At 38.2% G+C, this 13,845-nt stretch overlaps 1 protein-coding gene across 1 annotated transcript; it reads right to left on the bottom strand.

The window, feature by feature from the left end:
• Nucleotides 1–10: 10 nt before the first annotated feature.
• cul4b (cullin 4B) lies at nucleotides 11–12,216 on the bottom strand. Its single transcript, XM_017698334.2, has 20 exons — nucleotides 11,350–12,216; nucleotides 9,736–9,851; nucleotides 8,698–8,801; nucleotides 7,799–7,868; nucleotides 6,938–7,011; nucleotides 6,644–6,806; nucleotides 6,004–6,093; nucleotides 4,786–4,868; nucleotides 4,592–4,659; nucleotides 4,163–4,281; nucleotides 3,883–4,075; nucleotides 3,608–3,712; nucleotides 3,415–3,525; nucleotides 2,910–2,995; nucleotides 2,697–2,804; nucleotides 2,458–2,571; nucleotides 2,101–2,206; nucleotides 1,740–1,912; nucleotides 1,485–1,637; nucleotides 11–1,392 (listed from the first exon to the last, which is right to left on the bottom strand). Exons 1-20 carry the CDS (start codon nucleotides 11,795–11,797, stop codon nucleotides 1,297–1,299), a joined length of 2,580 nt encoding a protein of 859 aa, XP_017553823.1. The 5' UTR covers nucleotides 11,798–12,216; the 3' UTR covers nucleotides 11–1,296.
• Between the last annotated feature and the right edge of the window lie 1,629 nt (nucleotides 12,217–13,845).

The following is a 13,845-nucleotide window of genomic DNA, read 5'->3' as shown; positions in this document are numbered from 1 at the left end:
AAAAGGGAAATGATTGTGGAAACACATAGTTGTTTAATCTGAAGCAATAAAAACAGGCAAACGTATTCAGACACCGGACAGCCGTCCACTTAAGCATGATTTATCGAAACACCATTGTCATACAACTCCATTAATCCAGTGATGCCATACAGGAGTTTCTCTTTGTAATAAGCCTATTTCAGAAGGTCAGGGATATACAAACTTGGAGACACTAGAATAATGCAAGTGTGACACTGTGCTTCTAAAGAAACTATTGGGTTTCTGGACAAACCCAACAGGGCATCTGGGTTTTTATTCATTTAAACACAGCTCACTGTTTTAAGGTTTGTGTGCCAGTTTTACAGACACAGCTCAACCCCTGTGCTCAATTAAGACCGATTTTCATTGTTATTAATATGGTTTTGTCTGAGACCTGTGGCCAGAAAACCACCTCTAAGTTTGGTTGCAAGGTGTATGTAATATGTGTGTGTATGTACACACAAACACACATATACAAACACAAAAAAAAACAAGGATCTGAGTAGAAAGGAAAACATGAAAAAGTGGATGCACCGACATGTTAGTGTTAAACAGCATAAATAAATTCTATGACAAAAGAAATGCTTGGTTTGATCTATTTTGGCACAATTTAAAGATTTCAAATTCTGCTTCTGTTGTTCAAGGTCATCCATTTCAAAATAACAGGTGATCTAGAATTGTTCACTTATGTCAAACTTTGCTCCTGTGTGGATAAATTCTCACTTAAAAGGAGTGAAATGAAATCTTATTTTTAATGTTATATACTGATGCCTAAATACAACACTGACTGAACAAATGTCTCATTTTATTAGCAATCTTTTTCCATTTTTTTGCCCCACATGTGATAAGAACATTTTGCACAGGATACACAGTGAATTAAAAGGAAATGTTATAAACAGAAAATGATGCCATAAACAAATGGACTTGGAACCAATTCTGAAAATAAATACAGTTTTCCTTTCAGTAAATTTAAAAAAAAAAAAGAAGAAGAAAAAAAGTGTGTCAGGGATTGTCCGATTCTTACCGAGGAGCTCTGAAACTGAACAATATATTTTCCTCTAATGGGCATGCAGTCCAGTGGAAAAACATACCCTTGACAAGACCTGGTGGAGCAATATCCATTCAGTTGTCGGTCACTGGGTTAGAGAGGGTAAAGATAACATCAACTGAAGCAAAGGTTTTTATTCCACATGTTCACTGAGAACAGCCTCCTCTTTCTCAGGATTCTCCACTCTTCTTTCCTTTCACCCATCCACCTATCCATTCATCCATCTTACTCTAAGCCACATAGTTGTACTGATTAGGGTTTTCCTTATCTCTTTCCATGTAGTCCCTATCAATGAGTGACTCTATCCTCTTCTTTAAATCAGCAGGCTGGAAGGCAGAAACAAAAAAGAAGTAAAACGGTACTTATTCTATCTGCCAAAAAATGCATTCAGACTAGTGGGTTCAACATTCGGCCTCACCTTGACAGGGAACTTAAGCTGGTTATAGACCTCAGAAACCAGGAGGTTATGGCTCAAGGTCTTCCTCATCTTCATTATCCGGACAATGGCGGCATCAATCTGATACTGCCGGTCCTGGAAGACTCTCTCTGTAGTGCTAGCTTGCTCTTCCACCTGTAATACAGAAACAAGTAGAATACCAAATGGTCAGTAAGCTCAGAGACCATATTTTACTCCTGACAAAACAAAAACATGAGACAGAATGGGGCTGCCTACAGTCTCTTTCATCTGGATCTGGTTGATCTTGATCCTGAAGAGCTTGTGTTTGAAATCATCATTGCAAGAAAACTTGTCTCCGTCTTCTACGTCTTTGCTTTTTGGGGTTTTGGTGAGAACTCGTGCCTTTCCACAGGCCAGGGACTGCAAGGTACGCCTCAGTTCACTATCCTCTGTACACAATAAAACAATGATTTAGCTGAGGTTACTTTTAATTAATCTTTTGGATCACATCTATAATTAATTTATTTCTATCAAGCACTAAATATGTCATTCATCTAAAGCATAGGGCTTCTGAATCATGATCACATTAAGTTGCATCAGTTATGCTGGAACTGAAACTCAGAAACTCAACACATACCAATTCCTGTAGCCAGTTTAATCTCCTCCAAGCAAAATTCTTCCCCTTCGTTAAACATAAGCAGGACTAATGTTTGAAATAGGGACACTTGAAGCTCCTTCTTTCCCTGTAGCAAGACAAGAAAAAATAAGGTCACAATCTTGTAGTGCATGTCATAGCTCCAAACTTTTGCCTTGTAGTCTGTAATATATTTAGGTATTATACATCTAAATCATCTCCTACAAGCTAGTGCCAAATATAGTTTCATTAATTACCAGTTTTCCATGCAATGATTTATACTAGTTCTCCTCTGAAAAGCTATTTTTAATTCAGGATCAAGATTAATCTGTATCTCAAACTGGTCTGGGACTCACATACCTCTTTGAATTCTGCTTTCAGTACACAATGTCCTAATGTTGACTGCCATTGCAGCTTCCTTCCACTGTGCTTCCCCAGATAAAACGTCTTGAAGATTTCCTGCAGTCTCACCATCTGGAGGGATAAAGCAACATGACCAACACTAATAAGATTCTATTATACATTATTATCATTATTATACAACCAAGGTGGTTAAAAACCTCTTACAACATATACAATTAAAATTCCTTCCAACAAACCTCTGGAGGCAGATGTACTTCCATGGGGACGTAGGTTGGCCAATAACCCATAGTGAGAATGTTCACTGTCAGCTCAATGTTACCAGGGATATTTTGGCATTGCATGTACTGAGGTGAAGAATAAAAAAACTTTAAAAAATAAAAGTAAGCGCTCAATCAGCCAAAGGCACTGAACATTCTGTTTCACCGGACCAGCAAAAACAAGACTACTACCTGTTTGAATTGCACCATGATGTCTTTTGAAAGCTCCATGTCCTTAAACATTCCTTCCAATTTACTTGTAAATGCAGCTCCACATTCTAAAACAACAAAAAAAAGCATCAGTACTCATTCTGCAATATGGTGAGATGGTTAAAGCTGGAGTAGGTGATTGTGTAGAAACCAAAAGCTAGTTCAGCCCTCCTACCAAAGCCACTCCATCTACAATACATGAATGCACACAAACTAAGACATAGCATTAGACTATTACGTAATGAAGCTACATAGGTAGCTAACTATATTGGCGAAATAATTTAAGAAAAACTTTAAATTTCAAAATTTCAAGTATTTCAAGAAAATATAACAAAACATTTCTCTAAAATAAATCACCTACTTGACCTTTAAATTAATAGTAAAATGGTAAAACCTATTCTAAAACAGCATATAATCATGTATGGGTATCAGTTTGTGTGGATATAGAGACTGTAGCCATACAGTGATCAGCATGTGGCACACTGACCGTGTTTCAGTTTGGACAGCATTGATTTCTCCGCATCTACAGAGGCACTTTTTCCAACCAGCAACCTCTTTGCCAAATCTTTCTTATAGAAGGCCTCAAAGACATCTTTACCTATGAAACAAAGAAAAAAGCTTTCAAGACAAAGTCAGGTAGTGATGGTATAGAGAAGCTAGAAACATAAAAAGTGCTTTACCATAAATGAACCTGAATATGATCATAATTTTGTCCAGCATCTTCTCAAGTTCCTCATCAGTGGCTTCTTTATTTCCTGCCCTTAGTTTTGAATCCACATATTTTGCTTTTTAAAAAAATGGAAAAATAACACCAATGCTATTAGACAACTGCAGTGTTCATGAGTAATCCATCTTCTAGACCATATTAACAATGAAAATATTTGACTTTATAAGTTTAATAACTATGAATAAGTATTATAAACATGAAAGAGCTGAGGCATCAAATGGCACGCACCTATGAGCTCTGCAGGTTTGTTTGGCCGCTTGTTGATGAAGGTCTCAAAAGCTTCTTTCATAGCATTAACAAATTTTTCATTTTTCATGAAGCACACATCAATGATGGAATCCACCTTATCCTTAAAATCCAGCAGCTCCTGCACCATTGTCTTGTCTTTCTCTGGATTGATAACTATTGTGCTACCAAAGGCCTGTAGTATAAACACATTGAACAGTTTTTCTACATATACGTATTGCGTATGGTAAGCTCTGCACTTGCATACAGGCCTACGACCTACCTTAATGTACTCAATCCAGTGCTGCAGGAGAACCTGCACTCCACCTCGAACACGACTGAACAGCTGATACAGTAGAGACAAATCCTGGATGCGGTTCTCGTCCAGGAGGTGATTCAAGCCTAGCAAATAATGGCAAACATCAGAAAACTTACAAAATGAAAATGAAATTTAAATTAATTTTTCCCCAAAAATGGTCAGTAAAGCTTCATGTACATATGATTTTTTGACAAAATTCAAATGGGAAAAACAGAGAAATCGTGTAAAATACTGACATTTGGCATCATATGCTCCGAATTTGTGAAATATGTGAGGATTTTGTAAGTTGTATAGTTTACATCTGGCTAAGGGGTACTAAATTCAGACCCCAAAAATGGAGAGAAATGCCAGCCAAGTCACATCATTTTTCATATTTATTTTTCAGGGAGGTACCTTTCTGAAGTGTTGCAGTTAAGTGTTCACCAAGTAGTTGCTTTTCCACAGTGGCGATGAGGGGTTTTCTAAGAGAGATCACACAAAAAGACACTCACATCTCTAATCCTATTTTAGGATGGACAGACAGACAGAATGAAAATGAAGGAAGGAAGCGGTTTTTCGAGTGTTGGGCATGTGGTCAGGAGACGTACTGTGTGCTCTGGTCCAAATATGTGATGACTCTGTCTGCTTCCTCCTCCAAGCGTTTGTTGACATGATGGAGATATTCTGGCACCTTCAGAGAAAAATTACAAGACACTCAATGACCAGTCTGTAAACAACTGAAATGCCACCAGACTGACCAGTAAATTCAAAAGAAGTTCAGGTTATATAAAACAGTATGGTATAATGTAAATCTTTATTTCTATAATGAATATACTTTTTCTGTACTTCTACTTTCTTTACTTTTGGCTGTACTTTACCCTATTTGTAGTGTTTACAATTTATTTAAAGTTCAATACATTTTCAATACTGCAATGAATCAAACAATCAGTCTAATGTTCTACACTTTCAAGAGGAGGCTGGACTTTGACTGCAAAAATAAATGTCTTAAGAACATGCCTGTCATGATAATGAATTTTAGCTGACAAATAAATGACTGCAGTTAAAAATACAACTGTCTTTGCTTGTGCTCGTTGTGCGCTAAAATAACCACTACAATATAAGCCTAAAGTTGATGATTAGCAAAGATGCTATGTTGATAGCTATGTTTACATCATAGTTAACACGGCCAAACTGCTACACTACAATGTTGTGCACCTGTACACAAATTGATTCAAATGTGCGCTGTTACAGAGAATCATATTTAAGTAAAGCAAAGTTAGATTTTTTTTTAAGAGTGAAAATATAAGTGAACATAAAATCACACAAGGAGATCAATCACCAAAATTGCTAATGTGATTAAAGTGACAGAGGACCATTATAATGTCTACCATACAGTTTTATTCAGTAACAAATGTGATCATATCCTCCTAGAAGCAAACAGAAGGTATAACCTTTCTTATGTGTTTTAAACACAGCATGAAGGATGTTGGATTATATTGTTTTTCTTCATCTCACTGGTTATCTTCCCTTCAGAACACAGTGAACTCAGTCAATTTAAACATATTTAGCTACACATTTAACATCTGAAAAGTTTCACGCTGATAAAACCACTTATGTTCATCATAAACATCTTCAGAAAAGGATGTTCAGAAAAGGATGAGGGATTTTTATTTAGCATTGTTATAAAACATTGTGATACTACAATTCAGTTTCAAAATTAAAACCTGGTACTGTAACATCCCCAGCTATCTGCATCATTCATCAGAGGAATAACTATAAATACAGAATGTCCCTCTAAAGGTAAACATCTATTACATATAAATCACCTCTCTCTCCTGCATCAGCCTCTGGCCCTCTGCAGCATACAGACGATTTGTCTCCTCCAGAAAACGCTGCTCAAATGAATCTTGGTAAATCTGTCCAAAGCAGAGGAGAGACATACTCAAAATCATTTCTTCACTAAATGACAAAAACTCTCCTAAGACACTGACTATAAATTACACTAAACATAATAGTGCAGAACATTTGTTTTTAAGCTAAGGCGAGAACAGGGGTCTTAGGAATACAAAGCCACTGCTTTCGGTGGTCTTGAGCATTCACAAATACCACAATGTGCCATAACAATCCTGCACAAGTGGTAAGTTTACTCCAAATATGACTAAAAGGGAATTCTTACCAATTTTTAAAACTTCAAGTAAACTGATTAGATATAAACAAAGTAATTCAGAGTGGCTTGATGTGAAATGTGATGTTCTAGAGAAACTGACCAGATCAGAACTATCACTCAAAATGTGTATGAATATATTGTCTGATGCCTGAGACACTGTTTTACAAGTGTTGAGAAAGTTCTGGTCTAAAACATATTGGTGGAGAGGTACATGCAGGGTGTTGTGAAGTAAAACTACCTCTAAAGAAAAATCTGGAAAAAATAAAATTATGTTTACACACGTAACATGTCTGTAGTACCTGCAAATCAGAAAGCATGCTGAGTAGACTCCTCAGGAGACTTCGGTCTATGGCCTCCCCACTGCGCTCTCTCTCAATAAGCAGCAGGATTCCATCAATCGTCTTGCTCTGCACTTTCAAGTCACTGATGATGTAGAAACGAAACAACTCTAATCCCATATCCCTGGAGATTATAAAACGAGTAAATGAAATATTTTAGATAGCAAAAAATACATCCATACAGAAGTAGAAGTAAAGAAGACAAGTAAAGATATTCTTCTGTTCTTATGATATCCAACAGGAGGGGATACGTACCAGATTGATGGCAGCATTGAATTTTGTAAAACATATGTGCGGTCCAAAAACAAAAATATACTCCTAATCATGATCTGGTAAAAGAAAACCAAACACAAAGGAAAAAAAAGATAAAAGACAGAATTTAGCCCATGTCAGAGGCAACATATTTGCATATACATACATACATACATACATACATCTTTTATATATGTGATCGTAATGCACAACGATATTGGAGTCATATCAGTACTGGCAAATGGCTGCTTAAAAGAAAGCATTGGCATTAGACATACGTTTAGAATTAGAATTCAGAATGTTTAAGTAATGCTGGATTACTGTGCAAAATCTGTATTTGGCATTTTATTCGTTTTACAGCATTTGTAACCATACAGAAATACATGTCATATTTCTCTCCAATGCTAAAACAGGTACAGTTTCTACATTTTATAAGTGTTTATATATCTGCCCAGGCAGATACATGCATATCACAATTGGCCCAAAATTTCCACATCTGTGCATCCCTAAGATATAACGGAGTTAAAAAAAATAAATAAATTACATTGACCTTGACTATATGATGCACTGTCATGTTATTAAAGCAAATTTTGTATGTACAGGTATATTACAGAAAATAACCAAGAAATCTAAATGGTTTGAGTGAACAAGAACAATCACCAAATACATCAGGGATTTAGTGCAGTTGGTAAAATACAACTATAAGAAATACATCTGCTCTTAATTTCCCTAGTCATCGTTCAAAGTAACCCTGTCAGAAGCAGTTCATATTAGGGCCACAATATGTTGGAGAAGACAAATTTTTCAAGCATTTTCAGGAAAAGAATTAAAGTCATGTACATAGTTCTAAATCAGTACTCTTACCATTTGTCTGCAGTGGTCTTGCCAACATTTATCTATCTTCTTCAAGAAGAGCACACTGTCTAGGGAGTCCGTGGCAGATGAGTTAAGGGAAAAAACTTGAAAAAAAAAAAATCATGGAAAAATAATCTAGGTCCACATTTGCTACAATAATCAACAATAAAACAATAAAACGCCAGATCACTCACAATTTACATAATTTTTTTGTGCTTTGGATTATTTTTTTACTGATACAAATCCTGATACTTTGACTGCAATACTTGTTCCTGAATTAAAGGTTTCGATACATTTAATTAAACTACATACTGAACATCAGTGTGGCTTATACCAGAAATGAGTACAAGGTGCTGGAAATGTGTATATTTACTGAATTCAATGAACATTAATAACAAGCATACAGAATGTAACAGACAGCAAATGAGTGATCTAGATTTTAGCTCGCCAATGCTGGTAAGACCGACTATTCAGGTACTGAAATTTAGAACTGAATAACATTGAATTTTATAATATTCTGTGGTTCAAAAGTAATTAAGTTACCACTGTAAATTGTATTGACTTTCGATACCTAGTTCTAGTCACAGCTTTCGTATCACAGCAGGGGTGTACAAACCTATCCGCAGAGGGACGGTGTGGCTGAGGGTTTTCACTCCAACAAAGCAGGAGGTCACCTGATGAAATGTTTGAAGACCAAGACCACCTGACTAAACAACTAGACTCAGGTGTACTTCAGCTTGTTTGGAGTGAAAATGTGCAGCCACACCGTCCCTCTGCGGGATTGAACAGCCCTGTGCTGCAGCCTTCTCTTTGATTTGTACACACCAGTGAATGTTGTGGGATTTTCTGAATGAACACAGCAGACTGTCAAAAATCAGCAGAAACCGTGAACATGCCGAAAAGGATATTCTCGGAATTGATCAATTTGTGCCTTGATGTGGTCTTCACATACCACTCTTAGCTGCTTATAGAGCTTGGCTGATATCTTATGGGAGCACAGATTTTCAACAGCCTGAAAACATAAAAACAGATTTAGTGACCAAGGGGTGTTCACATAGACCAGGGGGTGTTCAGTTTCGTTCCTGGAGGGCCTCAGTCCAGCACAGTTGGGTGATTTCCCTGCTCAAATGCACCTACTAAACCTGTCAATGAACACAATCAGGTGTACTATGGCAGGGGAATAATCAGGGAATAATCAGGCTGTGATGGACAAAGGCCCTTCAGGACAGTAGCTGGTCATCTCCGACATAGAAAAACAAACTGCTGAGCATTAATAGAGCACTCTGGCCAAAACAGAAAACTGAGCAATCGTTACACCTGTTGTAAACATGTCTACTCACCTTCTACAGTGTTACAATCACTACTATGAGTTCTCCTGGTTTTATGACAAGGAAATCTCCCCTTGTAATGATGTATGTTGAAGGTGGAAGAACTTTTGAAAAACTACAGTTTTGAGTGGATATTTGAGAGCAGGCTGTTTGTTTTTGGGTTTTTTTTTTACCCCTGCTAGCTGGCTAATGCAAAAGGAAGCCAGATACCTAATGTTACTGCTAGGAATCCAAATATCATGTCTATTTTTATAAGCCTATACACCAGTGGCCATGCTAGCAGTCAGGATCTCATTATTGCTTTACAAGGATTCCCAACGGTTGTACCACATTTTTGCTTAATGCATGCTGAAAATTGTGGTGAGGCATATCATACACAACGATATATCAGATATAATGCTGCACAATACAACATTAAAAATACAACATAAAAAACATTATTTGCTAGTTTTAGGCCAGAAAGCCCATTCAAACATAAACACACTCCTGCAAGTAGACCTGGACTACTTTCTTTTCTTTTTTTTTTAAACATCAGTCCATATGTTTTCTTAACAGCAACTGTAAGAACATGGGTAACAATGTGTCCACATGGAGAAGCTTACAGTACTTATTTCCCACCTGATAGAGCTCCTCCAGATTGTACTTTATTGAAGTGCTGTTCTGTATGGCCTCTACTGCTTCCTTCAACTTCTGCCAGGTCTCATGTGTGTAATTTTCTGGTAATTTTGGCTTTTCTGTAAAAATATGACATACAACGAGAGTGTGCAATATAGGCCAAACATATCACCATGAGTGAATCTACTGTAACGTACATTGTGATGAACAATAAAACTAATTTAGACAAAAATCCAAACATTCAAGACACTGTTAACCCCTCAAAAGGTATTATAAACAAAATCTTCATAGCTGGAGTGTCCAGTTTTGTCTGCAAAGGGCCAGTGTGGATGCAGGTTTACATGCCAACAAAGCACACATTATCAAGCATTTGAAGACTGAGACCAATTGATTAGTGAAGAGGAATTGGTTGTGCTCCTGCTCAATTAGACTGAAGATCTGCAGCCACATCAGCACTTTACAAATAAGACTGGACACACCTTCTTTAGAGTAACAGCTGTGATCTCAGTAGACCATCTTATTCATAGTATAACATACTGTCTATACAGTATTTACGATTTCCACCATCACCAGTGTAATTTGTGTTTCCAACTACAGCACTACTACACATGCCTATTTCTGAATAAAGTGGTGCAACTGAAAAATGATTAAACAAACTGTACATTTTCTTTCTGAATGTGTGTTGTGTCTTTTTAAAAGGGGGTTGATTTTGATTTTTCAAAATGCCAGTGAAATTAAACTTTTCAGCTGTAAATAATTTCATTCAGATCAATTTGACGTGCTCCATTCTAGAAAAGCTTACTATGTCAGAATTGTTCACAGCAGCCATGAATGGAACCAGACGTCTGACGTTCAGTGTCTCTCAGAAAGCTACCTCACAAAGTTCTTACATCAAATGTAATGTCACAAATACGCAGCTTAAAGCCCAAGATAACGCTCAGGGACAACTTGAGATACTGTTTTGGATTAAACCCTATTTTTATAACCCATTCACAGCACAGAGATACATACCAGGTGTTGTAAGACCAGGCTGTGTTCTGTTTTTTTTTCTTTCAGATTTTCCATCATTATACCAATGACATAGGAACTAAGAAGACACATGTAGGTCCACTGCCATTTTTGATGGTAAATAAAATGACTATATCTGTGTTGCAGACATCAAGACATCAGCACTTTGCAAATAAGACTGAACACACTTCTTTAGAGTAATTAACCATTTTTATATTAAACCACTTTAAATGAATGTTGGCATCTTAATGATGTAATTATGCACAAATTAAAAAACAAAAACCAATGAGCAGAATTCCCTTTAAAGAGAACAAATCTGTCAGGTTTGTATGATATTACCAGCACTAATAATCAGTAACCATACATTAACCCAAACACACAAGAGCTTGGAAAATACCGCGATATTTATTTTTATTCAATTTTACCGCTCAACTACTAGGCTGGCCTTGTTGGTGACAGGGGGCTCCTAGCTATGGCACTATCAGCGAGTTCAGGACCCTGAAAACCCCCCAAATGACAAACCTGACACCAAACCAGGTCAAGGATGTCAGCCGCCCAGACGCGGACCAGAGCGAAAGCTTCAGCGCTTCCTCTTCCAGCCCCACTCACCCTTAAAGTTCTTGATCACAAGTTTCTTGGCTGCGCCCGGTTTGCTGTTGGCGAAGGTGGCCGAGCCGGCGGACTTGGTCAGGCCGTTGGCGTGGTGAGCGACCCCCGCGGCCAGCAGCGCGCTTTTAGCCTTGGAGCAGGACGCGGTGGGAGACTCCTCGGCCATCTTCACATCCAGCCCGAGGAGATCCAGCGGCTCTTCGAACCTCAACTTCTTTTGGATGTGCTGCGACGAGTTGGCCGAGCAGGACGCGGAGGAGGAGGAATGGCAGGCGGCTTTGGGGGAGGACGGCACGGGCTCGGTGGCGGAGTCTTCCCTCTCAGCACTGTGGATCTTCCTCTTCTTGGGCGACGTTAAGCCGCTATCGCTGCGGACATCCGAAGCTGCCGGTCTTGGCTCTTGGGTCGGCGGTGGGGGATTAGGGGAAGGTAAACCTGTTGGAAACATGAAAAAAAGAAATGCAAAAAAATCAAACTGACTCTACTATCGCTGCGCTCCGAGAGGATGATGCCGCTGGAGGAGGACTCTCTGTGCAGGTCCACGGCCTTGGTCTTCGTCTTGGTCTGTAATAACTCCCAGGCACCGTTCTGTCTGTCGCTCTCTCTTTTGTTGTTGTTGTAAGAAACAGAAGATAAATTCCTAACTGCAGCCCTACTTGGAGCCTCTCTTCTCTTGTTATTGCTGGCGAGAGGAAAGATGGTTGATTACTGCTTCCTCTCGGACACGCTCCTCTGCGAGTCTTCCACAACTCCCTATTAAAACTCCTCTTTTTGTACGAAACGGCCACCGGAGTGTTTATGAGCTCCGCCTTCGTGTTCAGGTTTTCTTTTTAGGGGTATATTACTACATTTGCTGGAGTAAATTCGAGGGTAAATAGTTTGTTATAAACTTTTGTATTGCGGTATATTGACCTACCGGAAGGACTTAGCTTAGCCGCCGCTATGTGTGTGTTTTTTTCTTTGATGGAGTCCAAGCGCCGCATTAGAAGCGGCCAGCAGGGGGCGCACCACACTTCCAATGGACTCCAGCTGTGTCCTCTTCGTCTAACAGTCCTCAGTTTCAAAGACTTGGACGGTGAAATGCAAATGAAAACGCAAAGCAGTGCTTTGTAAATCCAATTTTATCTGTATTTAAACGGAAACGGTGACAAGAAATGTTAAAGATTTTACTTTATCAACATTCTTCTTGTAAATATACACGCATTCTGAAATTGATGCAACATCTGCCAGAAAGGTTGGTAATAAGATTACAAGCAAAGTGAAATGCTGTTAAAAAATCTTAAATGACTGAGGCAGTCGTGTTTGGATATAAAAGGAACAACGAGGAAAGGCCTAATCCTTTATGAGCAAGAAGAATCAAGGCTCACCACTTTGCCAAAACACGTGTCAGCTCTGGAATAATTTGACAAAACCTTTCAGCTTTACCCAAAAGCATTTTAACACAAAGATGATTCTCGATACTCGATACTCTCTGTTAATTAAGATTATCTCAACACTAAGATGCTTTGGGAAACAGGGCCCAGTTTATAGAAATAATAGACATTGTGTTCTCCAGGCCAAAAAAAGAGACTATTGGTAGAGAGAGGGTTCCCTGTGATGCTCACCCTACCATTTAAGAATCATATTTGTGCTAAGATGCTTTTGAGAAAACCCAGCCTAGATTGTTACCAGTGTAAATTTGAAAATCTAGTCTCTGTAAGGGTATGGGGGTGTATTAGTGCCCATGGTATGGGTAGCTTGCACATCTGTGAAGGCCCCATTAACTGAACTAAACTGCTGCTTTCTAGATTGTCTTTTTCATTGACTTCCATGCTTATTTCAACATGACATTGCCAAGCTGCATTCTTCACGTTACAACTGCATAGTTGTATAATCAGCCTGTAGTCCAGACCTCTGTAGAGACCTCTACATATGGATCAAATTAATTAAAAAAATTCAAATACTGATTAATGACATATATAATATTTACATTGGACATATATTAATTTTTAAGGGAATAAAATTCCTGTGAACTGGATGCCCATTCTGGCACAGCACAGGCATACCTGTGATTTATAAGGCACTCCAGGATGACTGAAAAGCAGCAACCTGAAATGCAACACTAATACAACTGAATTTCTAGAACAAGGTTGCTTTGTTAAAACTTCAGGCAGCTCAGAAAAAAATGAAAAAGGAAACTGAAACAATTCAGAAATTAACTGTGTCTTAATAAATACACAGAGCTATGAACTGCACATTTTTAAAGCAAACAATAAAAAGGTGCAGAAGCCTTTTCCCAGCAGAATCCCAGCGGTCATCGGGCGGAAGGCAGGATGGGAAGGCATACAGTTTGTGTATTTCTATAGACATTTCAGGTGGAGAAAGAAGAAATCGTGCAAAACGTTTAAAAGCAACTTAAAATCAAAACAACCTTGTGCATGCTAAGATTGTTGTGAGTCATGTAAAAAATCTTCTGTTCTCCATTTGTTTTATGTGCAGTGAAGTCATTCGATCAAA

The sequence above is a fragment of the Pygocentrus nattereri genome, chromosome 8 (assembly GCF_015220715.1).
Source record: "Pygocentrus nattereri isolate fPygNat1 chromosome 8, fPygNat1.pri, whole genome shotgun sequence".
In the NCBI taxonomy this organism is placed as follows: domain Eukaryota; kingdom Metazoa; phylum Chordata; class Actinopteri; order Characiformes; family Serrasalmidae; genus Pygocentrus; species Pygocentrus nattereri.
Note: the sequence above shows the minus strand (reverse complement) of the source record. Positions and strands in the feature narration are given on the sequence as shown.